This window comes from Indicator indicator, chromosome 3 (assembly GCF_027791375.1).
Source record: "Indicator indicator isolate 239-I01 chromosome 3, UM_Iind_1.1, whole genome shotgun sequence".
Lineage (NCBI taxonomy): Eukaryota > Metazoa > Chordata > Aves > Piciformes > Indicatoridae > Indicator > Indicator indicator.
This window is the reverse complement of record NC_072012.1, coordinates 1,363,908-1,391,839: the sequence shown is the minus strand read 5'-3', so window position 1 is coordinate 1,391,839 and position 27,932 is coordinate 1,363,908. Positions and strand designations below refer to the sequence as shown.

The window sequence follows — 27,932 nt, the reverse complement described above, 5'->3', positions numbered from 1 at the left end:
AAGGCTCAGATAGGATGTCCCAAGTGGCACTGATCCCTTGGCAGAGCTCTTCATTGCTGTGTTAAACTTGGGTTGAGTTTCCAGTTCTGACTTCCTAATTTTTTTTTTTTTTTGGAAATGGTGAACTACTGCAGCATTAATATGCTTGGCTGCTATACTGACACAAAATGGCTTTTTGTCAGAGAATCACACAGGATCACCATGGTTGGAAAAGACCTCTAAGATCATCACCTCCAACCATTATCTAACTCTCCCAGGGTCACTACTACACCATATCCTTGAGCACCAGATGGCTTTTAAATACATCCAGGCATGGTGATTCAACCACTTGCCTGGGCAGCCTGTTCCAGACTTTGATAACCTTGGAATGGGTTGTCCAGGGAGGTGGTTGAAGCCCTATCCCTGGAGGTGTTTAAGGCCAGGCTGGATGAGGCTGTAGCCAGCCTGCTGTAGTGTGAGGTGTCCCTGCCCATGGCAGGGGGGTTGGAACTGGATGATCCTTGTGGTCCTTTCCAACCCTGACTGATTCTATGATTCTAACCCTTTTGGTGTAGAAGTTTTAACTGATGTCCAACCTAAACCTTCCCTGGCATAACTTGCTGCCACTTCCTCTTGTCCTGTCAGTTGTGACTTGTGAGAAGAGACCAACACCCAGCTCTCTAAAACCTTCTTTCAGGTGGTTGTAGAGAGTCCATCTCATGCTGGGTCATTGCAACTGGCTTAGGAGCAGCAGTCAACCAGGCCAGCCTAGGCAGAAAGGACAGGTTTCAGGAAGAATAATAAAGGAGGCACAATCATAAATTGAGACTGTGAGGTTCTCAAAACTTAATGGGGATATAAAGGGCCCTAGATTAGGGAAACAAAGCTAAGAAGAATTATACTTGTTCACTAAGTATTTGCTAACTCTCCTTTACTGATTTTTCTTAATGCTCAGGACATATTCTTCAAGTGCCAAATATTTCTACAGTTTCCTTTCCTCAGCTGTCATGAAAGCATAGATCCATACTCATATATTTCTAGCTGTATGAATGATCTTTGCAGGTAAGACTGGCACTCCTGACTATTCATTTTAATGCATGAAATGAATGCTTACATTTTCCTTTGAGAACAGAGCTGAGCAGCATTGAGGCAAATTAGGAGGAACCAAGGTCAAAGTGAGAGAGATGTGTTTCTCAGTGGCTTATTTAGTGTGGACACAAAAAAAAAAACAACAAAGGGTACTGAACCAGCCTGCCAAAGGATAGTTTGATTGATAAAGTTTTACATGGATTCAAGGAAATGGTAGACAAATCCATGCAGAATCACTAATAACAAAAGAGGAACTGCTAACCACAAAAGCCCTGAAACCTGTGTCTGGAGGTCCCCAAAGAAAGATGCATGGAGGTGATACTAGGGGGAAATATCAATGATGCTGCAGGAGCTGGACCATTGGTCTGACACTGTTGGACTGTGTTTATAAGCAACCACTGTGGTTCAAATTAGTAGAAGAAAGAAAGAAAGAGAGGAGAAGGGGAGAGACAAAGGAAGAGAGGAAAGAGAGGGAGAAGGGGAGGGAGAAAGGAAGAGAGGAAAGAGAGGGAGAAAGGAAGAAAGGAAAGAGAGGGAGAAAGGGAGGGAGAAAGTAAGAGAGGAAAGAGGGAAAAGGGGAGGGAGAAAGGAAGAGAGGAAAGAGGGAAAAGGGGAGGGAGAAAGGAAGAGAGGAAAGAGAGGGAGAAAGGGAGGGATAAAGGGAGGGAGAAAGGAAGAGAGGAAAGGGAGGGAGAAAGGGAGGGAGAAGGAAGAGAAAAAGGAAGAAGGAAAGAAAGAGGAAGAAAGAAAGAAAGAAAGAAGGAAAAGGAAAGAAAGAAAGGGAAAGAAAGAATATTTTATTTATGTAACTTCAGAGTTGTCAAAAGAAATTTGGCTCTCATTGGCTTTGGTGGGAGTTAGACCTCTCAGTTGCTGGCATTATGTGCAGTCTGGTGTTTTAACTTAAGCTCTCCAGACTCCTGTTCAGCTCTTGCCATTCAATTTAAACTGGTGACCCAGAGCAACTGAACAAATCACTGAACAGTGTCCCACTTCCTTTTTAGGAGGCTTTTTAAATTAGGAGGTAATTGTCATAAAGAACAGGATTTTTACCAGGCACTAGTATGGACTTCTCAGAAAATCATCCATTTAATCAAAAACATACAGAAAGGTTCACAAGACTGAAAATAAGAATCACTCAGCATGATCCTTTACAACCTGTTTAGTTCATTTTGGATGAAATTTTAGTGTCCTGCTCTACCATAAAGTCAAGACAGAAGAACTTGTGTTTGAAGGCACATACCCAATTGTGCTTCCTGAGGTTTGCAGCTCATTGATTTTGCTCAGAGAAGAGATGGGTTGCCCCCTGTATGGTCTCTTGGTAGTTCAGGAGTTTATTGTGACCTTCTCTTAGCAAAATAAAAATGAGCAAAAGCCAATTTTCAAATGTGATGTCGTATCAGTGTCATGGCATCAAGGTGGATTTGATTTTTATCAACATGCATACGTGTCTTACTGTGAATTGTGTGGATGTTAAAAACCTTGACGGAAGTCTCTGTGTGTCAGAACCTCATTAATTTAGGCTTATTTTGCTTATAAAAGAGATCTCTCTTCTTGGGGCTTAGTGTCAGTTTATGAAGGCTTTGGTGGGGCCATAGTATATGCCAAGTATTCTTTCTCTTAAGACCTATTTAATTGGATTAGATAAGGATAGCTGGAAAGACTCTGACCATTGTAACAATAGAAGGTGGTGGTGTTCAGTTTGATACCAGATGTGTTGAAAGCAGAATGCAAGCACAATATCTTATATTTTCAAGACCATTAATTTTGGAAGCACAGCTTTCACAGCTGAAAGACAAACTCAGTTGTCCCAGTCATGCTTGTAACAGAAAGGCCTTTTTATGACTAGGTCATTTTGACACCCAGTCTTCCTCAGTGAGGGGTGGGAGTTGTTGGACTTCCACAGTGACAAAGGGTCAGTGATACCTTGCCTTAGGTGACTACAGCTGAATAAAATTTGAGCTCACCTAAATGCTGATGAACATCTCTTTACTTGATCCTGGCATGAGTACACTGTACAGCTTCTTCTGTATAGACTAAGGCAGAGATGAGGTCTTTGCTCAAGACTGCACTATAAATTCCTGAGCCTGTCTACAGCAGGCAGTGGGATAATGCCTCTGGCGCCAAGGGCTTCAGCACAAGGTCAGGAGTCCAGTAAGGGGATTCTTCTTGCCTGAATTCAAGGCCTCACAGGCAGCTGGGAACCTGAACCTGTTACTTAGGCCAGGATGTGTTTTATCAGCATAGGTCAGACTTTCCATCTTACATAAGAGGCAAAGGGCCTGAAACATGGATCTCGAGACTGTCCACTGTCTGGACTGTTGTCCACTGTCTCCAAGACAAGGTCACGCTTCTCTTTCACCATAAGCAGCATTTATCATTTTTTTTGTAATCAATTGGTGGTTTTGTTGATGATGGTGCTATGAAAATTAAACATTTTGTGAGGTCAAATGATAAAAAGGGCAGTATGCAGCTTCTTGCTTTTCATGATGTTCTCTCTGTGTGCTGTTATGGCTGAGGGGTGTCAGCTGTGTGTGAAGGACGCTGGGTGGTGTCCCGTGGCAGGGATTTGTCGATGACCACTGTCTTGTTTTCTCATTTCAGAGTGGATGATGAGGAAACATACTGCAGGGCAGTGACAGAGTACGCGAGAGCCTGCTCGCACGCTGGGTCCCCGCTGCGGGACTGGAGGGATGACTTTCCTGCCTGTAGTAAGACCCTTCAGTAAAGCAGAGCTATGTGACCCTTCAGATACCCTCTGGGTCCTGGGGAAGAACAGCCCCAGGGAGCAGGAGAGGTTGAGGTTTGACCTGCTGGACAGCAGTGAAGCGGAAAAGGACCTTGGGGTCCTAGTCAGTGGGAGGTTGACCATGAGCCAACAATGTGCTCTTGTCAATGCCATTCTGGGGTGGATTAGAAGGGCTGTAATGAGTAGGTCGAGAGAGGTTCTCCTCCCCCTCTACTCTGCCCTGCTGAGGCCACATCTGCAATATTGTGTTGGGCCCTCAGTTCAGGAAAGACCTCAGGGAACTGCTTGAAAGAGTCCAGCACAGAGCCACAAAGATGATTCAGGGAGTGGAACATTTTCCTTATGAGGAGAGGCTGAGGGAGCTGAGAGCTCTGAAGCTTGGAGAGGAGGAGCCTGAGAGGTGACCTCATTGATGTTGCTAAAGATGTGCAGGGGCAGTGCCCAGAGGCTGGAGCCAGGCTCTGCTGGGTGATGCCCAATGCCAGCACAAGGGGCACTGGTGGAAGCTGAGGCATAGGAAGTTCCATGGAAACAGGAGGAAGAATTTTTTCCCTGTAAGGGTGACAGAACACTGGAAGAGGCTGCCCAGGGGGATTGTGTAGTTTCCCTCTCTGGAGCTATTCAAGAGCTGCCTGGATGTGTTCCTGTGTGATCTGCTCTAGGTGCTCCTGCTCTGGCAGGGGGGTTGGACTGGATGAGCTTTGAAGGTTCTTTCCAGCCCCTAACATTCTCTGATTCTGTATTCAACTAATTCCATCCTGACAACTTGTCAGTATAGGATTCAAACCTGATACAGAAGTAGATCAGCCAGCTTCACTGTTGCTGGCAAACACTGCAGTCAATGACTTTTTAGAGGAATATTTTAATTCCAATGTGATCTGATCCAGCTCCATACAAAATTCATGTTTCTGCAGACTGCTTGAAGCCTCATGTGTGCTGATTATATTCTAGGACAAAGAACAAACATCTGGGAAGATCTGACATTGCCCCTCTTCTCTGAAGAACTTTTAGCCTCTTCCAGCCCTATAACAGAACAATATGATCTAGCTCCTCCTGGTTATCACCACCACCTATCAATTGCAGCTCAGGCTCATGCACAATAATGTGAACTAGCTGAGATATGAGCACACAGAAACTATAACTTCTGTTGGAGGAGCAATGTAAGAATTTGGTAAAGAAAGACTTCAATTCCTACTGCGGATTCACAACAGTTACAGTATCACAGTCTCACAATATAGCAGAGGTTGGAAGGGACCTTCAGAGATCATCAGGTCCAACCCCCCTGCCAGAGCAGGATCACTTAGGGGAGTCTGCACAGGAATGCATCCAGGTGGGTTTGGAAAGTCTCCAGAGAAGGAGACTCCACAACCCCCCTGGGCAGCCTGCTCCAGGGCTCTGTCATCCTCACTTTAAAGAAGTTTCTCCTCATGTTGAGCTGAAACCTTCTCTGTTCAAGTTTGTCTCCATTGTTCCTTGGCTTATTCCTGTGCACCACCCAAAAGAGCCTGGCCCCCTCCACTTGACACCCACCCCTCAGCTCTTGAGAGACATTGATCAGATCCCCTCTCAGCCTTCTCTTCTCCAGACTAAACAGCCCCAGGGCTCTCAGGCTCTCTTCACAGGGGAGATGCTCAAGTCCCCTAAGCATCCTCCTGGCTCTCCCTTGGACTCTCTCCAGCAGGTCTCTGCCTCTCTTGAACTGAGGAGCCCCAAACTGGACACAGGATTGCAGGTGTGGTCTGAGCAGGGCAGAGTAGAGGGGGAGAAGAACTTCCCTAGACCTGCTGGACACCTTTCTTGCTGCAGCCCAGGATCCCATTGGCTCTCTTGGCCACAAGGGCACATTGCTGTCCCATGCAGAACTTGCTGCCCACCAACACTCCAAGGTCTTTCTCTGTGGAGCTGCTTTCCAGCAGGGCAGCCTCTAACCTGTCCTGGTGCCTGTTGTTATTCCTCCCCAGATGCAGGACCCTGCACTTGTCCTTCTTGACCTTCCTGAGGTTTGCCTGCAGCCAGCTCTCAGCCTGTCCAGGTCACGCTGGATGGCAGCACAGCCTGACAGGTGTCAGCCACCCCCCAGTTTTGTATCATCAGAACTTGCTGAGGGTCCTCTCAATGCCCTCAGCCAGGTCATTGATAAAGATATTGAACAAAACTGGACCCAGTACTGATCCCTGGGGGACACCACTGACCGCAGGCCTCCAAGCTGACTCTGTGCTATTGATGACAACCCTCTGAACTCTCTTGTGGAGCCAGTTTGCAATCCACCTCACTGACAGCCATCTGTGCCACATCTCCTGAGCTTTTCTACGAGGATGTTATGGCAGACAGTATCAAAAGCTTTACTGAAGTCAAGATATATGACATCCACTGCTCTGCCCTCATCTACCCATTTGGTCATAATTTTACAGAAGGCTATCTGATTAGTTAGACAAGATTTCCCCTTGGTAAATCCATGTTGGCTACTCCTGATAACCTTCCTGTCTTCCATGACCTCCAGGATGAGCTGCTCCATCATCTTTCCAGGGATGGAGGTGAGGCTGACTGCTCTGTACTTGCCTGGCTCCTCCTCCTTGCCTTTTTTCAAGACTGGAGTGACATTTGCTTTCTCCCAGTCATCGGGCACCTCTCCTATTCTCCAGGACTTTCAAAGATAATGGAGAGAGGTTCAGCAATAGTAACAGTCCATCAGTTAAAACCTTTCCAAATAATCCATTGTACCTGACTGGAGTAATTACCTACACCAGAAGCTCTGCACTAGTGTTCTGAACATGAGCCAGCAGTGTGCCCAGGTGGCCAAGAAGGCCAATGGCATCCTGGCCTGCATCAGCAATAGTGTGGCCAGCAGGAGCAGGGAAGTCATTCTGCCCTGTGCTCAGCACTGGTCAGGCCACACCTTGAGTCCTGTGTCCAGTTCTGGGCTCCTCAATTCAAGAAAGATGTTGAGATGCTGGAAGGTGTCCAGAGAAGGGCAAGGAAGCTGGGGAGGGGTCTGGAGCACAAACCCTGTGAAGAGAGGCTGAGGGAGCTGGGGGTGTTTAGCCTGGAGAAGAGGAGTCTCAGGGGAGACCTCATTGCTGTCTACAACTCCCTGAAGGGAGGTTGTAGCCAGGTGGGGGTTGGTCTCTTCTCCCAGGCAACCAGCGGCAGAAGGAGAGGACACAGTCTCAAGCTGCACCAGATGAGAGTTTAGGCTGGAGGTGAGGAGAAAGTTCTTCACAGAGAGAGTTGTTAGCCATTGGAATGTGCTGTCCAGGGAGGTGGTGGAGTCACCATCCCTGGAGGTGTTCAAGAGGGGATTGGACGTGGCACTTGGTGCCATGGTTTAGTGGTCATGAGGTCTTGGGTGACAGGTTGGACTTTGATGATCTCTGAGGTTTTTTCCAACTTTATTGATTCTGTGATTTGTGATTCAGTGTGCCATGTATTTGTCTTTTTTCCCAGCTGAAAAGTGTGAAGACAGCTTTGTACACCGAGACTGCATCAGTTGTTGTCCCCCAACTTGTACATTTGAAAAAGATTGTCTTGGCAGCAACCTGCACTGCTTGGATGGGTGCTACTGTCCAGATGGTGAGCACTGGTGATTTTCGGTGGAAAGTATGGGGAAAGCTAATATCCTACATCTAGATAGAACATGCTTAAAGTTAAAGCCTGAAACTGTGAATGTTGTAAATTCTGCTATACTGTTGTTATTTTCACTGTGATTCTTCCTTTTACTAAATTCTAACACGTTTTCTAGGATACAAAGGTGGCTGGGAATGAAATAGCTGGAGCAAACACTACTGCTTGCTACTGTTGTAAATATTGCATAGATTTAATCCACTTGATTTGAATTCTTCCAAAATCCCTTGGAGTTTCGTTTAAACAGAATGTGCCTTACACTCTGTAGAAGAAAATAAACTTCCTGAGACCTGTACTCAATATAATTAAGGATTGGGCAACAAAAGGTTCTTTTCCAAACAGACTAAAGATGATGTGATCTCAGAAGCTTTCCATTTTGGAGTCTGTGCAGTTTTACATGCTTAAGGCAGGCATTTCTGAGTCTGTGCACTTTTACATGCCTAAGGCAGGCATTTCTGAGTCTGTGCAGTTTTACACACCTAAGGCAGGCACTTCTGAGTCTGTACAGTTTTACATGCTTAAGGCAGGCACTTCTGAGTCTGTACAGTTTTACATGCTTAAGGCAGGCATTCCTGAGTCTGTGCAGTTTTACATGCCTAAGGAAGGCACTTCTGAGTCTGTACAGTTTTACATGCTTAAGGCAGGCATTTCTGAGTCTGTACAGTTTTACATGCTTAAGGCAGGCATTTCTGAGTCTGTGCAGTTTTACATGCCTAAGGCAGGCACTTCTGAGTCTGTGCAGTTTTACATGCTTAAGGCAGGCATTTCTGAGTCTGTACAGTTTTACATGCTTAAGGCAGGCATTTCTGAGTCTGCAGTTTTACATGCCTAAGGAAGGCACTTCTGAGTCTGTACAGTTTCACATGCTTAAGGCAGGCATTTCTGAGTCTGTGCAGTATTACACGCCTAAGGCAGGCATTTCTGAGTCTGTGCAGTTTTACATGCTTAAGGTAGGCACTTCTGAGTCTGTACAGTTTTACATGCCTAAGGCAGGCATTTCTGAGTCTGTACAGTTTCACATGCCTAAGGCAGGCATTTCTGAGTCTGTACAGTTTTACATGCCTAAGGCAGGCATTTCTGAGTCTGTGCAGTTTTACATGCCTAAGGCAGGCATTTCTGAGTCTGTGCAGTTTTACATGCTTAAGGCAGGCATTTCTGAGTCTGTGCAGTTTTACATGTTAAGGCAGGCACTTCTGAGTCTGTGCATTTTACATGCTTAGGCAGGCATTTCTGAGTCTGTGCAGTTTTACATGCTTAAGGCAGGCATTTCTGAGTCTGTGCAGTTTTACATGGTTAAGGCAGGCACTTCTGAGTCTGTGCAGTTTTACATGCTTAAGGCAGGCATTTCTGAGTCTGTGCAGTTTTACATGCTTAAGGCAGGCACTTCTGAGTCTGTGCAATTTTACATGCTTAGGGCAGGCACTTCTGAGTCTGTGCAGTTTTACATGCCTAAGGCAGGCATTTCTGAGTCTGTGCAATTTTACATGCTTAAGGCAGGCATTTCTGAGTCTGTGCAATTTTACATGCCTAAGGCAGGCATTTCTGAGTCTGTGCAGTTTTACATGCTTAAGGCAGGCATTTCTGAGTCTGTGCAGTTTTACATGCTTAAGGCAGGCATTTCTGAGTCTGCAGTTTTACATGCTTAGGGCAGGCACTTCTGAGTCTGTGCAGTTTTACATGCCTAAGGGAGGCATTTCTGAGTCTGTGCAGTTTTACATGCTTAAGGCAGGCATTTCTGAGTCTGTGTAGTTGTACATGCCTAAGGCAGGCATTTGAGAGTCTGTGCAGTTTTACATGCTTAAGGCAGGCATTTCTGAGTCTGTGCAGTTTTACAAGCCTAAGGCAGGCACTTCTGAGTCTGTGCAGGTTTACATGCTTAAGGCAGGCATTTCTGAGTCTGTGCAGTTTTACATGCTTAAGGCTGGCATTTCTGAGTCAGCAGTTTTACATGGTTAAGGCAGGCACTTGTGAGTCTATACAGTTTTACATGCTTAAGGCAGGCATTTCTGAGTCAGCAGTTTTACATGGTTAAGGCAGGCATTTCTGAGTCTGTACAGTTTTACATGCTTAAGGCAGGCATTTCTGAGTCTGCAGTTTTACATGCTTAGGGCAGGCACTTCTGAGTCTGTGCAATTTTACATGCTTAAGGCAGGCACTTCTGAGTCTGTGCAGTTTTAGATGCTTAAGGCAGGCACTTCTGAGTCTGTGGAGTTTTACATGCCTAAGGCAGGCATTTCTGAGTCTGTACACTTTTACATGCTTAAGGCAGGCATTTCTGAGTCTGTGCAGTTTTAGATGCTTAAGGCAGGCACTTCTGAGTCTGCGCAGTTTTACATGCTTAAGGCAGGCATTTCTGAGTCTGTGCAGTTTTACATGCTTAAGGCAGGCATTTCTGAGTCTGTGCAGTTTTACATGCCTAAGGGAGGCATTTCTGAGTCTGTGCAGTTTTACATGCCTAAGGAAGGCATTTCTGAGTCTGTGCAGTATTACACGCCTAAGGCAGGCATTTCTGAGTCTGTGCAGTTTTACATGCTTAAGGTAGGCACTTCTGAGTCTGTACAGTTTTACATGCCTAAGGCAGGCATTTCTGAGTCTGTACAGTTTCACATGCCTAAGGCAGGCATTTCTGAGTCTGTGCAGTTTTACATGCTTAAGGCAGGCATTTCTGAGTCTGTGCAGTTTTACATGCTTAGGGCAGGCACTTCTGAGTCTGTGCAGTTTTACATGCCTAAGGCAGGCATTTCTGAGTCTGTGCAGTTTTACATGCTTAAGGCAGGTACTTCTGAGTCTGTACAGTTTTACATGCCTAAGGCAGGTACTTCTGAGTCTGTACAGTTTTACATGCTTAAGGCAGGCATTTCTGAGTCTGTACAGTTTCACATGCCTAAGGCAGGCATTTCTGAGTCTGTGCAGTTTTACATGTTTAAGGCAGGCACTTCTGAGTCTGTGCAATTTTACATGCTTAGGGCAGGCATTTCTGAGTCTGTGCAGTTTTACATGCTTAAGGCAGGCATTTCTGAGTCTGTGCAGTTTTACATGGTTAAGGCAGGCACTTCTGAGTCTGTGCAGTTTTACATGCTTAAGGCAGGCATTTCTGAGTCTGTGCAGTTTTACATGCTTAAGGCAGGCACTTCTGAGTCTGTGCAATTTTACATGCTTAGGGCAGGCACTTCTGAGTCTGTGCAGTTTTACATGCCTAAGGCAGGCATTTCTGAGTCTGTGCAATTTTACATGCTTAAGGCAGGCATTTCTGAGTCTGCAGTTTTACATGCTTAGGGCAGGCACTTCTGAGTCTGTGCAGTTTTACATGCCTAAGGGAGGCATTTCTGAGTCTGTGCAGTTTTACATGCTTAAGGCAGGCATTTCTGAGTCTGTGTAGTTGTACATGCCTAAGGCAGGCATTTGAGAGTCTGTGCAGTTTTACATGCTTAAGGCAGGCATTTCTGAGTCTGTGCAGTTTTACAAGCCTAAGGCAGGCACTTCTGAGTCTGTGCAGGTTTACATGCTTAAGGCAGGCATTTCTGAGTCTGTGCAGTTTTACATGCTTAAGGCTGGCATTTCTGAGTCAGCAGTTTTACATGGTTAAGGCAGGCACTTGTGAGTCTATACAGTTTTACATGCTTAAGGCAGGCATTTCTGAGTCTGTACAGTTTTACATGCTTAAGGCAGGCATTTCTGAGTCTGCAGTTTTACATGCTTAGGGCAGGCACTTCTGAGTCTGTGCAATTTTACATGCTTAAGGCAGGCACTTCTGAGTCTGTGCAGTTTTAGATGCTTAAGGCAGGCACTTCTGAGTCTGTGGAGTTTTACATGCCTAAGGCAGGCATTTCTGAGTCTGTACACTTTTACATGCTTAAGGCAGGCATTTCTGAGTCTGTGCAGTTTTAGATGCTTAAGGCAGGCACTTCTGAGTCTGCGCAGTTTTACATGCTTAAGGCAGGCACTTCTGAGTCTGCGCAGTTTTACATGCTTAAGGCAGGCATTTCTGAGTCTGTGCAGTTTTACATGCTTAAGGCAGGCATTTCTGAGTCTGTGCAGTTTTACATGCCTAAGGGAGGCATTTCTGAGTCTGTGCAGTTTTACATGCCTAAGGAAGGCATTTCTGAGTCTGTGCAGTTTTACATGCCTAAGGAAGGCATTTCTGAGTCTGTGCAGTTTTACATGCCTAAGGCAGGCACTTCTGAGTCTGTGCAGTTTTACATGCTTAAAGGCAGGCATTTCTGAGTCTGTGCAGTTTTACATGCTTAAGGCAGGCATTTCTGAGTCTGTACAGTTGTACATGCTTAAGGCAGGCATTTCTGAGTCTGTGCAGTTTTACACTCCTAAGGCAGGCATTTCTGAGTCTGTGCAGTTTTACATGATTAAGGCAGGCATTTCTGAGTCTGTACAGTTGTACATGCTTAAGGCAGGCATTTCTGAGTCTGTGCAGTTTTACACTCCTAAGGCAGGCATTTCTGAGTCTGTGCAGTTTTACATGATTAAGGCAGGCACTTCTGAGTCTGTACAGTTTCACATGCCTAAGGCAGGCACTTCAGAGTCTGTACAGTTTTACATGCTTAAGGCAGGCATTTCTGAGTCTGTACAGTTTTACATGCTTAAGGCAGGCATTTCTCAGTCTGTGCAGTTTTACACGCCTAAGGCAGGCATTTCTGAGTCTGTGCAGTTTTACATGCTTAAGGCAGGCACTTCTAAGTCTGTACAGTTTTACATGCCTAGAGACAGGCACTTCTGAGTCTGTACAGTTTCACATGTCTAAGGCAGGCACTTCTGAGTCTGTACAGTTTTACATGCTTAAGGCAGGTACTTCTGAGTCTGTACAGTTTTACAGGGCTAAGGCAGGCATTTCTGAGTCTGTACAGTTTTACATGCTTAAGGCAGGTATTTCTGAGTCTGCAGTTTTACATGCTTAGGGCAGGCACTTCTGAGTCTGTACAGTTTTACATGCTTAAGGCAGGCATTTCTCAGTCTGTACAGTTTCACATGCCTAAGGCAGGCATTTCTGAGTCTGTGCAGTTTTACATGTTTAAGGCAGGCACTTCTGAGTCTGTGCAATTTTACATGCTTAGGGCAGGCATTTCTGAGTCTGTGCAGTTTTACATGCTTAAGGCAGGCATTTCTGAGTCTGTGCAGTTTTACATGGTTAAGGCAGGCACTTCTGAGTCTGTGCAGTTTTACATGCTTAAGGCAGGCATTTCTGAGTCTGTGCAGTTTTACATGCTTAAGGCAGGCACTTCTGAGTCTGTGCAATTTTACATGCTTAGGGCAGGCACTTCTGAGTCTGTGCAGTTTTACATGCCTAAGGCAGGCATTTCTGAGTCTGTGCAGTTTTACATGCTTAAGGCAGGCATTTCTGAGTCTGCAGTTTTACATGCTTAGGGCAGGCACTTCTGAGTCTGTGCAGTTTTACATGCCTAAGGGAGGCATTTCTGAGTCTGTGCAGTTTTACATGCTTAAGGCAGGCATTTCTGAGTCTGTGTAGTTGTACATGCCTAAGGCAGGCATTTGAGAGTCTGTGCAGTTTTACATGCTTAAGGCAGGCAATTCTGAGTCTGTGCAGTTTTACATGCTTAAGGCAGGCATTTCTGAGTCTGTGCAGGTTTACATGCTTAAGGCAGGTACTTCTGAGTCTGTACAGTTTTACATGCCTAAGGCAGGCATTTCTGAGTCTGTGCAGTTTTACATGCCTAAGGCAGGCATTTCTGAGTCTGTGCAGTTTTACATGATTAAGGCAGGCACTTCAGAGTCTGTACAGTTTCACATGCCTAAGGCAGGCACTTCAGAGTCTGTACAGCTTTACATGCTTAAGGCAGGCATTTATGAGTCTGTACAGTTTTACATGCTTAAGGCAGGCATTTCTGAGTCAGCAGTTTTACATGGTTAAGGCAGGCACTTCTGAGTCTATACAGTTTTACATGCTTAAGGCAGGCATTTCTGAGTCTGCAGTTTTACATGCTTAGGGCAGGCACTTCTGAGTCTGTGCAGTTTTACAAGCCTAAGGCAGGCATTTCTGAGTCTGTACAGTTTTACATGCTTAAGGCAGGCATTTCTGAGTCTGCAGTTTTACATGCTTAGGGCAGGCACTTCTGAGTCTGTGCAGTTTTACATGCCTAAGGCAGGGATTTCTGAGTCTGTGCAGTTTTACACACCTAAGTCTGGCATTTCTGAGTCTGTACAGTTTCACATGCCTAAGGCAGGCATTTCTGAGTCTGTGCAGTTTTACATGTTTAAGGCAGGCATTTCTGAGTCTGTACAGTTTTACATGCTTAAGGTAGGCATTTTTGAGTCTGTACAGTTTTACATGCTTAAGGCAGGCATTTCTGAGTCTGTAGAGTTTTACATGCCTAAGGCAGGCACTTCTGAGTCTGTGCAGTTTTACATGCCGAAGGCAGGCACTTCTGAGTCTGTGCAGTTTTACATGCTTAAGGCAGGCATTTCTGAGTCTGTGCAGTTTTACACGCCTAAGGCAAGCATTTCTGAGTCTGTGCAGTTTTACATGCTTAAGGCAGGCATTTCTGAGTCTGTGCAGTTTTAGATGCTTAAGGCAGGCACTTCTGAGTCTGTGGAGATTTACATGCTTAAGGCAGGCATTTCTGAGTCTGTGCAGTTTTACATGCCTAAGGCAGGCATTTCTGAGTCTGTACACTTTTACATGCTTAAGGCAGGCATTTCTGAGTCTGTGCAGTTTTAGATGCTTAAGGCAGGCACTTCTGAGTCTGCGCAGTTTTACATGCTTAAGGCAGGCATTTCTGAGTCTGTGCAGTTTTACATGCCTAAGGCAGGCATTTCTGAGTCTGTGCAGTTTTACACGCCTAAGGCAGGCATTTCTGAGTCTGTGCAGTTTTACATGCCTAAGGGAGGCATTTCTGAGTCTGTGCAGTTTTACATGCCTAAGGCAGGCATTTCTGAGTCTGTGCAGTTTCACATGCCTAAGGCAGGCATTTCTGAGTCTGTGCAGTTTTACATGCTTAAGGCAGGCACTTCTGAGTCTGTGCAGTTTTACATGCTTAAAGGCAGGCATTTCTGAGTCTGTGCAGTTTTACACGCCTAAGGCAGGCACTTCTGAGTCTGTGCAGTTTTACATGCTTAAGGCAGGCATTTCTGAGTCTGTACAGTTTTACATGCTTAAGGCAGGCATTTCTGAGTCTGTGCAGTTTTACACTCCTAAGGCAGGCATTTCTGAGTCTGTGCAGTTTTACATGATTAAGGCAGGCACTTCTGAGTCTGTACAGTTTTACATGCCTAAGGCAGGCACTTCGGAGTCTGTACAGTTTCACATGCGTAAGGCAGGCATTTCAGAGTCTGTACAGTTTTACATGCTTAAGGCAGGCATTTCTGAGTCTGTACAGTTTTACATGCTTAAGGCAGGCATTTCTCAGTCTGTGCAGTTTTACATGCCTAAGGCAGGCATTTCTGAGTCTGTGCAGTTTTACATGCTTAAGGCAGGCACTTCTGAGTCTGTACAGTTTTACATGCCTAAGGCAGGCACTTCTGAGTCTGTACAGATTCACATGCCTAAGGCAGGCACTTCTGAGTCTGTACAGTTTTACATGCTTAAGGCAGGCATTTCTGAGTCTGTACAGTTTTACATGCTTAAGGCAGGCATTTCTGAGTCTGTGCAGTTTTACATGCTTAAGGCAGGCACTTCTGAGTCTGTGGAGTTTTAGATGCTTAAGGCAGGCACTTCTGAGTCTGTACAGTTTTACGTGCCTAAGGCAGGCATTTCTGAGTCTGTGCAGTTTTACATGCGTAAGGCAGGCATTTCTGAGTCTGTGCAGTTTTACATGCTTAAGGCAGGCATTTCTGAGTCTGCAGTTTTACATGCTTAGAGCAGGCACTTCTGAGTCTGTGCAGTTTTACATGCCTAAGGGAGGCATTTCTGAGTCTGTGCAGTTTTACATGCTTAAGGCAGGCATTTCTGAGTCTGTGTAGTTGTACATGCCTAAGGCAGGCATTTGAGAGTCTGTGCAGTTTTACATGCTTAAGGGAGGCAATTCTGAGTCTGTGCAGTTTTACATGCTTAAGGCAGGCATTTCTGAGTCTCTGCAGTTTTACATGCCTAAGGCAGGCATTTCTCAGTCTGTACAGTTTCACATGCCTAAGGCAGGGATTTCTGAGTCTGTGCAGTTTTACATGTTTAAGGCAGGCACTTCTGAGTCTGTGCAATTTTACATGCTTAGGGCAGGCATTTCTGAGTCTGTGCAGTTTTACATGCTTAAGGCAGGCATTTCTGAGTCTGTGCAGTTTTACATGGTTAAGGCAGGCACTTCTGAGTCTGTGCAGTTTTACATGCTTAAGGCAGGCATTTCTGAGTCTGTGCAGTTTTACATGCTTAAGGCAGGCACTTCTGAGTCTGTGCAATTTTACATGCTTAGGGCAGGCACTTCTGAGTCTGTGCAGTTTTACATGCCTAAGGCAGGCATTTCTGAGTCTGTGCAGTTTTACATGCTTAAGGCAGGCACTTCTGAGTCTGTGCAGTTTTACATGCCTAAGGCAGGCATTTCTGAGTCTGCAGTTTTACATGCTTAGGGCAGGCACTTCTGAGTCTGTGCAGTTTTACATGCCTAAGGGAGGCATTTCTGAGTCTGTGCAGTTTTACATGCTTAAGGCAGGCATTTCTGAGTCTGTGTAGTTGTACATGCCTAAGGCAGGCATTTGAGAGTCTGTGCAGTTTTACATGCTTAAGGGAGGCAATTCTGAGTCTGTGCAGTTTTACATGCTTAAGGCAGGCATTTCTGAGTCTGTGCAGTTTTACAAGCCTAAGGCAGGCACTTCTGAGTCTGTGCAGGTTTACATGCTTAAGGCAGGTACTTCTGAGTCTGTACAGTTTTACATGACTAAGGCAGGCATTTCTGAGTCTGTGCAGTTTTACATGCTTAAGGCAGGCATTTATGAGTCTGTACAGTTTTACATGCTTAAGGCAGGCACTTCTGAGTCTGTACAGTTTTACATGGTTAAGGCAGGCACTTCTGAGTCTATATAGTTTTACACGCTTAAGGCAGGCATTTCTGAGTCTGTGCAATTTTACATGCTTAGGGCAGGCATTTCTGAGTCTGTGCAGTTTTACATGCTTAAGGCAGGCATTTCTGAGTCTGTGCAGTTTTACATGGTTAAGGCAGGCACTTCTGAGTCTGTGCAGTTTTACATGCTTAAGGCAGGCATTTCTGAGTCTGTGCAGTTTTACATGCTTAAGGCAGGCACTTCTGAGTCTGTGCAATTTTACATGCTTAGGGTAGGCACTTCTGAGTCTGTGCAGTTTTACATGCCTAAGGCAGGCATTTCTGAGTCTGTGCAGTTTTACATGCTTAAGGCAGGCATTTCTGAGTCTGCAGTTTTACATGCTTAGGGCAGGCACTTCTGAGTCTGTGCAGTTTTACATGCCTAAGGGAGGCATTTCTGAGTCTGTGCAGTTTTACATGCTTAAGGCAGGCATTTCTGAGTCTGTGTAGTTGTACATGCCTAAGGCAGGCATTTGAGAGTCTGTGCAGTTTTACATGCTTAAGGGAGGCAATTCTGAGTCTGTGCAGTTTTACATGCTTAAGGCAGGCATTTCTGAGTCTCTGCAGTTTTACAAGCCTAAGGCAGGCACTTCTGAGTCTGTGCAGGTTTACATGCTGAAGGCAGGTACTTCTGAGTCTGTACAGTTTTACATGCCTAAGGCAGGCATTTCTGAGTCTGTGCAGTTTTACATGCTTAAGGCAGGCATTTATGAGTCTGTACAGTTTTACATGCTTAAGGCAGGCATTTCTGAGTCAGCAGTTTTACATGGTTAAGGCAGGCACTTCTGAGTCTATACAGTTTTACACGCTTAAGGCAGGCATTTCTGAGTCTGCAGTTTTACATGCTTAGGGCAGGCACTTCTGAGTCTGTGCAGTTTTACATGCCTAAGGCAGGCATTTCTGAGTCTGTACAGTTTTACATGCTTAAGGCAGGCATTTCTGAGTCTGCAGTTTTACATGCTTAGGGCAGGCATTTCTGAGTCTGTGCAGTTTTACATGGTTAAGGCAGGCACTTCTGAGTCTGTGCAGTTTTACATGCTTAAGGCAGGCATTTCTGAGTCTGCAGTTTTACATGCTTAAGGCAGGCACTTCTGAGTCTGTGCAATTTTACATGCTTAGGGCAGGCACTTCTGAGTCTGTGCAGTTTTACATGCCTAAGGCAGGCATTTCTGAGTCTGTGCAGTTTTACATGCTTAAGGCAGGCATTTCTGAGTCTGCAGTTTTACATGCTTAGGGCAGGCACTTCTGAGTCTGTGCAGTTTTACATGCTTAAGGCAGGCACTTCTGAGTCTGTGCAATTTTACATGCTTAGGGCAGGCACTTCTGAGTCTGTGCAGTTTTACATGCCTAAGGGAGGCATTTCTGAGTCTGTGCAGTTTTACATGCTTAAGGCAGGCATTTCTGAGGCTGTGTAGTTGTACATGCCTAAGGCAGGCATTTGAGAGTCTGTGCAGTTTTACATGCTTAAGGGAGGCAATTCTGAGTCTGTGCAGTTTTACATGTTTAAGGCAGGCATTTCTGAGTCTGTACAGTTTTACATGCCTAAGGTAGGCATTTCTGAGTCTGTACAGTTTTACACGCCTAAGGCAGGCATTTCTGAGTCTGTACAGTTGTACATGCTTAAGGCAGGCATTTCTGAGTCTGTACAGTTTTACATGCCTAAGGAAGGCATTTCTGAGTCTGTACAGTTTTACATGATTAAGGCAGGCAATTCTGAGTCTGTGCAATTTTACATGCTTAAGGCAGGCATTTCTGAGTCTGTGCAGTTTTACATGCTTAAGACAGGCACTTCTGAGTCTGTGCAGTTTTACATGCCGAAGGCAGGCACTTCTGAGTCTGTGCAGTTTTACATGCTTAAGGCAGGCATTTTTGAGTCTGTGCAGTTTTACATGCCTAAGGCAGGCATTTCTGAGTCTGTGCAGTTTTACATGCTTAAGGCAGGCATTTCTGAGTCTGTGCAGTTTTACACGCCTAAGGCAAGCATTTCTGAGTCTGTGCAGTTTTACATGCTTAAGGCAGGCACTTCTGAGTCTGTGCAGTTTTAGATGCTTAAGGCAGGCACTTCTGAATCTGTGGAGTTTTACATGCTTAAGGCAGGCATTTCTGAGTCTGTGTAGTTTTACATGCCTAAGGCAGGCATTTCTGAGTCTGTACACTTTTACATGCTTAAGGCAGGCATTTCTGAGTCTGTGCAGTTTTAGATGCTTAAGGCAGGCACTTCTGAGTCTGCGCAGTTTTACATGATTAAGGCAGGCACTTCTGAGTCTGCGCAGTTTTACATGCTTAGGGCAGGCATTTCTGAGTCTGTGCAGTTTCACATGCCTAAGGCAGGCATTTCTGAGTCTGTGCAGTTTTACATGCTTAAGGCAGGCACTTCTGAGTCTGTGCAGTTTTACATGCCGAAGGCAGGCACTTCTGAGTGTGTGCAGTTTTACATGCCTAAGGCAGGCACTTCTGAGTCTGTACAGTTTCACATGCCTACGGCAGGCATTTCTGAGTCTGTACAGTTTTACATGCTTAAGGCAGGCATGTCTGAGTCTGTGCAGTTTTACACGCCTAAGGCAGGCACTTCTGAGTCTGTGCAGTTTTACATGCCTAAGGCAGGCATTTCTGAGTCTGTACAGTTTCACATGCCTAAAGCAGGCATTTCTGAGTCTGTGCAGTTTTACATGCTTAGGGCAGGCACTTCTGAGTCTGTGCAGTTTTACATGCCTAAGGCAGGCATTTCTGAGTCTGTGCAGTTTTACATGCTTAAGGCAGGCATTTCTGAGTCTGTGCAGTTTTACACGCCTAAGGCAGGCATTTCTGACTCTGTACAGTTTTACACGCCTAAGGCAGGCACTTCTGAGTCTGTACAGTTTTACATGCATAAGGCAGGCACTTCTGAGTCTGTACAGTTTTAAGTCCTTAAGGCAGGCATTTCTGAGTCTGCAGTTTTACATGCTTAGGGCAGGCACTTCTGAGTCTGTGCAGTTTTACATGCCTAAGGCAGGCATTTCTGAGTCTGTACAGTTTCACATGCCTAAAGCAGGCATTTCTGAGTCTGTGCAATTTACATGCTTAAGGCAGGCATTTCTGAGTCTGTGCAGTATTACATGCTTAAGGCAGGCATTTCTGAGTCTGTGCAGTTTTACATGCTTAAGGCAGGCACTTCTGAGTCTGTACAGTTTTACATGCCTAAGGCAGGCACTTCTGAGTCTGTACAGTTTTACATGCCTAAGGCAGGCATTTCTGAGTCTGTGCAGTTTTACAAGCCTAAGGCAGGCATTTCTGAGTCTGTGCAGTTTATACGTGCTTAAGGCAGGCACTTCTGAGTCTGTACAGTTTTACATGCCTAAGGAAGGCACTTCTGAGTCTGTACAGTTTCACATGCCTAAGGCAGGCACTTCTGAGTCTGTAGAGTTTTACATGCTTAAGGCAGGCACTTCTGAGTCTGTACAGTTTTACATGCTTAAGGCAGGCATTTCTGAGTCTGTACAGTTTTACATGCCTAAGGCAGGCATTTCTGAGTCTGTGCAGTTTTACATGCTTAAGGCAGGCACTTCTGAGTCTGTACAGTTTTACATGCTTAAGGCAGGCACTTCTGAGTCTGTACAGTTTTACACGCCTAAGGCAGGCATTTCTGAGTCTGTGCAGTTTTACATGCCTAAGGCAGGCACTTCTCAGTCTGTACAGTTTTACATGCCTAAGGCAGGCACTTCTGAGTCTGTACAGTTTTACATGCATAAGGCAGGCATTTCTGAGTCTGTACAGTTTTACATGCTTAAGGCAGTCACTTCTGAGTCTGTGCAGTTTTACATGCTTAAGGCAGGCACTTCTGAGTCTGTACAGTTTTACATGCTTAAGGCAGGCACTTCTGAGTCTGTAGAGTTTTACATGCCAAAGGCAGGCACTTCTGAGTCTGTACAGTTTTACATGCCTAAGGCAGGCACTTCTGAGTCTGTACAGTTTTACATGCTTAAGGCAGGCACTTCTGAGTCTGTACAGTTTTACACGCCTAAGGCAGGCACTTCTGAGTCTCTGCAGTTTTACATGCCTAAGGCAGGCATTTCTGAGTCTGTGCAGTTTTACATGCTTAAGGCAGGCATTTCTGAGTCTGTGCAGTTTTACATGCTTAAGGCAGGCATTTCTGAGTCTGTGCAGTTTTACATGCTAAGGCAGGCACTTCTGAGTCTGTGCAGTTTTACATGCCTAAGGCAGGCACTTCTGAGTCTGTACAGTTTTACATGCTAAGGCAGGCATTCTGAGTCTGCAGTTTTACATGATTAAGGCAGGCACTTCTGAGTCTGTACAGTTTTACATGCCTAAGGCAGGCACTTCTGAGTCTGTACAGTTTTACATGCTAAGGCAGGCATTTCTGAGTCTGTGCAGTTTTACATGCTTAAGGCAGGCATTTCTGAGTCTGTACAGTTTTACATGCTTAAGGCAGGCATTTCTGAGTCTGTGCAGTTTTACATGCTTAAGGCAGGCACTTCTGAGTCTGTGCAGTTTTACATGCTTAAGGCAGGCATTTCTGAGTCTGTGCAGTTTTACATGCCTAAGGCAGGCATTTCTGAGTCTGTGCAGTTTTACATGCTTAAGGCAGGCATTTCTGAGTCTGTGCAGTTTTACATGCCTAAGGCAGGCATTTCTGAGTCTGTGCAGTTTTACATGCTTAAGGCAGGCATTTCTGAGTCTGTGCAGTTTTACATGCCTAAGGCAGGCATTCTGAGTCTGTGCAGTTTTACATGCTTAAGGCAGGCACTTCTGAGTCTGTGCAGTTTTACATGCTTAAGGCAGGCATTTCTGAGTCTGTGCAGTTTTACATGCCTAAGGCAGGCATTTCTGAGTCTGTGCAGTTTTACATGCTTAAGGCAGGCATTTCTGAGTCTGTGCAGTTTTACATGCTTAAGGCAGGCATTCTGAGTCTGTGCAGTTTTACATGCTTAAGGCAGGCATTTCTGAGTCTGTGCAGTTTTACATGCTTAAGGCAGGCATTTCTGAGTCTGTACAGTTTTACATGCTTAAGGCAGGCATTTCTGAGTCTGTGCAGTTTTACATGCTTAAGGCAGGCACTTCTGAGTCTGTGCAGTTTTACATGCTTAAGGCAGGCATTTCTGAGTCTGTGCAGTTTTACATGCTTAAGGCAGGCATTTCTGAGTCTGTGCAGTTTTACATGCTAAGGCAGGCATTTCTGAGTCTGTGCAGTTTTACATGCTAAGGCAGGCATTTCTGAGTCTGTGCAGTTTTACATGCTTAAGGCAGGCATTTCTGAGTCTGTGCAGTTTTACATGCTTAAGGCAGGCATTTCTGAGTCTGTGCAGTTTTACATGCCTAAGGCAGGCATTTCTGAGTCTGTGCAGTTTTACATGCTTAAGGCAGGCATTTCTGAGTCTGTGCAGTTTTACATGCTTAAGGCAGGCACTTCTGAGTCTGTGCAGTTTTACATGCTTAAGGCAGGCATTTCTGAGTCTGTGCAGTTTTACATGCTTAAGGCAGGCATTTCTGAGTCTGTGCAGTTTTACATGCTTAAGGCAGGCACTTCTGAGTCTGTGCAGTTTTACATGCTTAAGGCAGGCATTTCTGAGTCTGTGCAGTTTTACATGCTTAAGGCAGGCATTTCTGAGTCTGTGCAGTTTTACATGCTTAAGGCAGGCATTCTGAGTCTGTCAGTTTACATGCTAGGCAGGCATTCTGAGTCTGTCAGTTTTACATGCTTAAGGCAGGCACTTCTGAGTCTGTGCAGTTTTACATGCTTAAGGCAGGCATTTCTGAGTCTGTGCAGTTTTACATGCTTAAGGCAGGCATTTCTGAGTCTGTGCAGTTTTACATGCTTAAGGCAGGCATTTCTGAGTCTGTGCAGTTTTACATGCTTAAGGCAGGCATTTCTGAGTCTGTGCAGTTTTACATGCTTAAGGCAGGCATTTCTGAGTCTGTGCAGTTTTACATGCTTAAGGCAGGCATTTCTGAGTCTGTGCAGTTTTACATGCTTAAGGCAGGCACTTCTGAGTCTGTGCAGTTTTACATGCTTAAGGCAGGCATTTCTGAGTCTGTGCAGTTTTACATGCTTAAGGCAGGCATTTCTGAGTCTGTGCAGTTTTACACGCCTAAGGCAAGCATTTCTGAGTCTGTGCAGTTTTACATGCTTAAGGCAGGCATTTCTGAGTCTGTGCAGTTTCACATGCCTAAGGCAGGCACTTCTGAGTCTGTGCAGTTTTAGATGCTTAAGGCAGGCATTTCTGAGTCTGTACAGTTTTACATGCTTAAGGCAGGCATTTCTGAGTCTGTGCAGTTTTACATGCCTAAGGCAGGCATTTCTGAGTCTGTGCAGTTTTACATGCTTAAGGCAGGCATTTCTGAGTCTGTGCAGTTTTACATGCTTAAGGCAGGCACTTCTGAGTCTGTGCAGTTTTACATGCTTAAGGCAGGCACTTCTGAGTCTGTGCAGTTTTACATGCCTAAGGCAGGCATTTCTGAGTCTGTGCAGTTTTACATGCTTAAGGCAGGCATTTCTGAGTCTGTGCAGTTTTACATGCTTAAGGCAGGCATTTCTGAGTCTGTGCAGTTTTACATGCTTAAGGCAGGCACTTCTGAGTCTGTGCAGTTTTACATGCTTAAGGCAGGCACTTCTGAGTCTGTGCAGTTTTACATGCTTAAGGCAGGCATTTCTGAGTCTGTGCAGTTTTACATGCTAAGGCAGGCATTTCTGAGTCTGTGCAATTTTACATGCTTAAGGCAGGCACTTCTCAGTCTGTACAGTTTTACATGCCTAAGGCAGGCATTTCTGAGTCTGTGCAGTTTTACATGCTTAAGGCAGGCATTTCTGCGTCTGTGCAATTTTACATGCTTAAGGTAGGCGTTTCTGAGTCTGTGCAGTTTTACATGCTTAAGGCAGGCACTTCTGAGTCTGTGCAGTTTTACATGCTTAAGGCAGGCACTTCTGAGTCTGTGCAGTTTTACATGCTTAAGGCAGGCATTTCTGAGTCTGTGCAGTTTTACATGCCTAAGGCAGGCATTTCTGAGTCTGTGCAGTTTTACATGCTTAAGGCAGGCATTTCTGAGTCTGTGCAGTTTTACATGCCTAAGGCAGGCATTTCTGAGTCTGTGCAGTTTTACATGCTTAAGGCAGGCACTTCTGAGTCTGTGCAGTTTTACATGCTTAAGGCAGGCATTCTGAGTCTGTGCAGTTTTACATGCTTAAGGCAGGCATTTCTGAGTCTGTGCAGTTTTACATGCTTAAGGCAGGCACTTCTGAGTCTGTGCAGTTTTACATGCTTAAGGCAGGCACTTCTGAGTCTGTGCAGTTTTACATGCCTAAGGCAGGCATTTCTGAGTCTGTGCAGTTTTACATGCTTAAGGCAGGCATTTCTGAGTCTGTGCAGTTTTACATGCTTAAGGCAGGCATTTCTGAGTCTGTGCAGTTTTACATGCTTAAGGCAGGCATTTCTGAGTCTGTGCAGTTTTACATGCTAAGGCAGGCATTTCTGAGTCTGTGCAGTTTTACATGCTTAAGGCAGGCATTCTGAGTCTGTGCAGTTTTACATGCTAAGGCAGGCATTTCTGAGTCTGTGCAGTTTTACATGCTTAAGGCAGGCATTCTGAGTCTGTGCAGTTTTACATGCTTAAGGCAGGCATTTCTGAGTCTGTGCAGTTTTACATGCTTAAGGCAGGCATTTCTGAGTCTGTGCAGTTTTACATGCTTAAGGCAGGCATTTCTGAGTCTGTACAGTTTTACACGCCTAAGGCAGGCACTTCTGAGTCTGTACAGTTTTACATGCCTAAAGCAGGCATTTCTGAGTCTGTGCAGTTTTACATGCTTAGGGCAGGCACTTCTGAGTCTGTGCAGTTTTACATGCCTAAGGCAGGCATTTCTGAGTCTGTGCAGTTTTACATGCTTAAGGCAGGCATTTCTGAGTCTGTGCAGTTTTACATGCTTAAGGCAGGCATTTCTGAGTCTGTGCAGTTTTACATGCCTAAGGCAGGCATTTCTGAGTCTGTGCAGTTTTACATGCTTAAGGCAGGCACTTCTGAGTCTGTACAGTTTTACATGCTTAAGGCAGGCATTTCTGAGTCTGCAGTTTTACATGCTTAAGGCAGGCACTTCTGAGTCTGTGCAGTTTTACATGCTAAGGCAGGCACTTCTGAGTCTGTGCAGTTTTACATGCTTAAGGCAGGCATTTCTGAGTCTGTGCAGTTTTACATGCTTAAGGCAGGCATTTCTGAGTCTGTGCAGTTTTACACGCCTAAGGCAGGCATTTCTGAGTCTGTGCAGTTTTACATGCTTAAGGCAGGCACTTCTGAGTCTGTACAGTTTTACATGCCTAAGGCAGGCACTTCTGAGTCTGTACAGTTTTACATGCTAAGGCAGGCATTTCTGAGTCTGTGCAGTTTTACATGCTAAGGCAGGCATTTCTGAGTCTGTGCAGTTTTACATGCTTAAGGCAGGCACTTCTGAGTCTGTACAGTTTTACATGCCTAAGGCAGGCATTCTGAGTCTGTGCAGTTTTACATGCCTAAGGCAGGCACTTCTGAGTCTGTGCAGTTTTACATGCTTAAGGCAGGCACTTCTGAGTCTGTACAGTTTTACATGCTTAAGGCAGGCATTTCTGAGTCTGTGCAGTTTTACATGCTTAAGGCAGGCATTTCTGAGTCTGTGCAGTTTTACATGCTTAAGGCAGGCACTTCTGAGTCTGCAGTTTTACATGCTTAGGGCAGGCACTTCTGAGTCTGTACAGTTTTACATGCTTAAGGCAGGCATTTCTGAGTCTGTGCAGTTTTACATGCGTAAGGCAGGCATTTCTGAGTCTGTGCAGTTTTACATGCTTAAGGCAGGCATTTCTGAGTCTGTGCAGTTTTACATGCTTAAGGCAGGCACTTCTGAGTCTGTGCAGTTTTACATGCTTAAGGCAGGCACTTCTGAGTCTGTGCAGTTTTACATGCCTAAGGCAGGCATTTCTGAGTCTGTGCAGTTTTACATGCTTAAGGCAGGCACTTCTGAGTCTGTGCAGTTTTACATGCTTAAGGCAGGCATTTCTGAGTCTGTACAGTTTTACATGCCTAAGGCAGGCATTTCTGAGTCTGTGCAGTTTTACATGCCTAAGGCAGACATATCTGAGTCTGTGCAGTTTTACATGCTTAAGGCAGGCATTTCTGAGTCTGTGCAGTTTTACATGCCTAAGGCAGGCATTTCTGAGTCTGTGCAGTTTTACATGCTTAAGGCAGGCACTTCTGAGTCTGTGCAGTTTTACATGCTTAAGGCAGGCATTTCTGAGTCTGTGCAGTTTTACATGCCTAAGGCAGGCATTTCTGAGTCTGTGCAGTTTTACATGCTTAAGGCAGGCATTTCTGAGTCTGTGCAGTTTTACATGCTAAGGCAGGCATTTTTGAGTCTGTGCAATTTTACATGCTTAAGGCAGGCACTTCTGAGTCTGTTCATTTTAGATGCTTAAGGCAGGCACTTCTGAGTCTGTACAGTTTTACATGCTTAAGGCAGGCATTTCTGAGTCTGTGCAGTTTTAGATGCTTAAGGCAGGCACTTCTGAGTCTGTGCAGTTTTACATGCTTAAGGCAGGAACTTCTGAGTCTGTGCAGTTTTACATGCGTAAGGCAGGCATTTCTGAGTCTGTGCAGTTTTACATGCCTAAGGCAGGCATTTCTGAGTCTGTGCAGTTTTACATGCTTAAGGCAGGCATTTCTGAGTCTGTGCAGTTTTACATGCTTAAGGCAGGCATTTCTGAGTCTGTGCAGTTTTACATGCCTAAGGCAGGCATTTCTGAGTCTGTGCAGTTTTACATGCCTAAGGCAGGCATTTCTGAGTCTGTGCAGTTTTACATGCTTAGGGCAGGCACTTCTGAGTCTGTGCAGTTTTACATGCTTAGGGCAGGCATTTCTGAGTCTGTGCAGTTTTACATGCCTAAGGCAGGCATTTCTGAGTCTGTGCAGTTTTATATGCTTAAGGCAGGCATTTCTGAGTCTGTGCAGTTTTACATGCCTAAGGCAGGCATTTCTGAGTCTGTACAGTTTTACACGCCTAAGGCAGGCACTTCTGAGTCTGTACAGTTTTACATGCCTAAAGCAGGCATTTCTGAGTCTGTGCAGTTTTACATGCTTAAGGCAGGCATTTCTGAGTCTGTCAGTTTTACATGCTTAAGGCAGGCACTTCTGAGTCTGTCAGTTTTACATGCTTAAGGCAGGCACTTCTGAGTCTGTGCAGTTTTACATGCCTAAGGCAGGCACTTCTGAGTCTGTACAGTTTTACATGCTTAAGGCAGGCATTTCTGAGTCTGCAGTTTTACATGCTAAGGCAGGCATTTCTGAGTCTGTCAGTTTTACATGCTTAAGGCACGCACTTTTGAGTCTGTGCAGTTTCACATGCCTAAGGCAGGCACTTCTGAGTCTGTGCAATTTACATGCTTAAGGCAGGCATTTCTGAGTCTGTGCAATTTACATGCTTAAGGCAGGCATTTCTGAGTCTGTGCAGTATTACACGCCTAAGGCAGGCATTTCTGAGTCTGTGCAGTTTTACATGCTTAAGGCAGGCACTTCTGAGTCTGTACAGTTTTACATGCCTAAGGCAGGAACTTCTGAGTGTGTACAGTTTTACATGCCTAAGGCAGGCATTTCTGAGTCTGGGCAGTTTTACACGCCTAAGGCAGGCATTTCTGAGTCTGTGCAGTTTTACATGCCTAAGGCAGGCACTTCTCAGTCTGTACAGTTTTACATGCCTAAGGCAGGCACTTCTGAGTCTGTACAGTTTTACATGCCTAAGGCAGGCACTTCTGAGTCTGTGCAGTTTTACATGCTTAAGGCAGTCACTTCTGAGTCTGTGCAGTTTTACATGCTTAAGGCAGGCACTTCTGAGTGTAGAATTTTACACGCCTAAGGCAGGCACTTCTGAGTCTGTGCAGTTTTACATGCTTAAGGCAGGCACTTCTGAGTCTGTACAGTTTTACATGCCTAAGGCAGGCATTTCTGAGTCTGTACAGTTTTACATGCCTAAGGCAGGCATTTCTGAGTCTGTGCAGTTTTACATGGTTAAGGCAGGCACTTCTGAGTCTGTGCAGTTTTACATGCTTAAGGCAGGCACTTCTGAGTCTGTACAGTTTTACACGCCTAAGGCAGGGATTTCTGAGTCTGTGCAGTTTTACATGCTTAAGGCAGGCATTTCTGAGTCTGTACAGTTTCATATGCCTAAGGCAGGCATTTCTGAGTCTGTGCAGTTTTACATGCTTAAGGCAGGCATTTCTGAGTCTGTACAGTTTTATATGCCTAAGGCAGGCATTTCTGAGTCTGTGCAGTTTTACATGCTAAGGCAGGCACTTCTCAGTCTGTACAGTTTTACATGCCTAAGGCAGGCACTTCTGAGTCTGTACAGTTTTACATGCCTAAGGCAGGCACTTCTGAGTCTGTGCAGTTTTACATGCTTAAGGCAGGCACTTCTGAGTCTGTACAGTTTTACACGTCTAAGGCAGGCATTTATGAGTCTGTACAGTTTTACGTGATTAAGGCAGGCACTTCTG

The 27,932-nt window shown here is 45.2% G+C and overlaps 1 protein-coding gene across 1 annotated transcript in view; it reads left to right on the top strand.

The window, feature by feature from the left end:
* OTOGL (otogelin like) overlaps positions 1-27,932 on the top strand; it is a 180,405-nt gene that overhangs the window by 25,407 nt on the left and 127,066 nt on the right. The window contains exons 8-10 of the mRNA XM_054399714.1: positions 935-1,041; positions 3,673-3,779; positions 7,262-7,387. Coding sequence (XP_054255689.1) covers positions 935-1,041; positions 3,673-3,779; positions 7,262-7,387 — 340 coding nt within the window. The remainder of the gene's footprint in view (positions 1-934; positions 1,042-3,672; positions 3,780-7,261; positions 7,388-27,932) is intronic.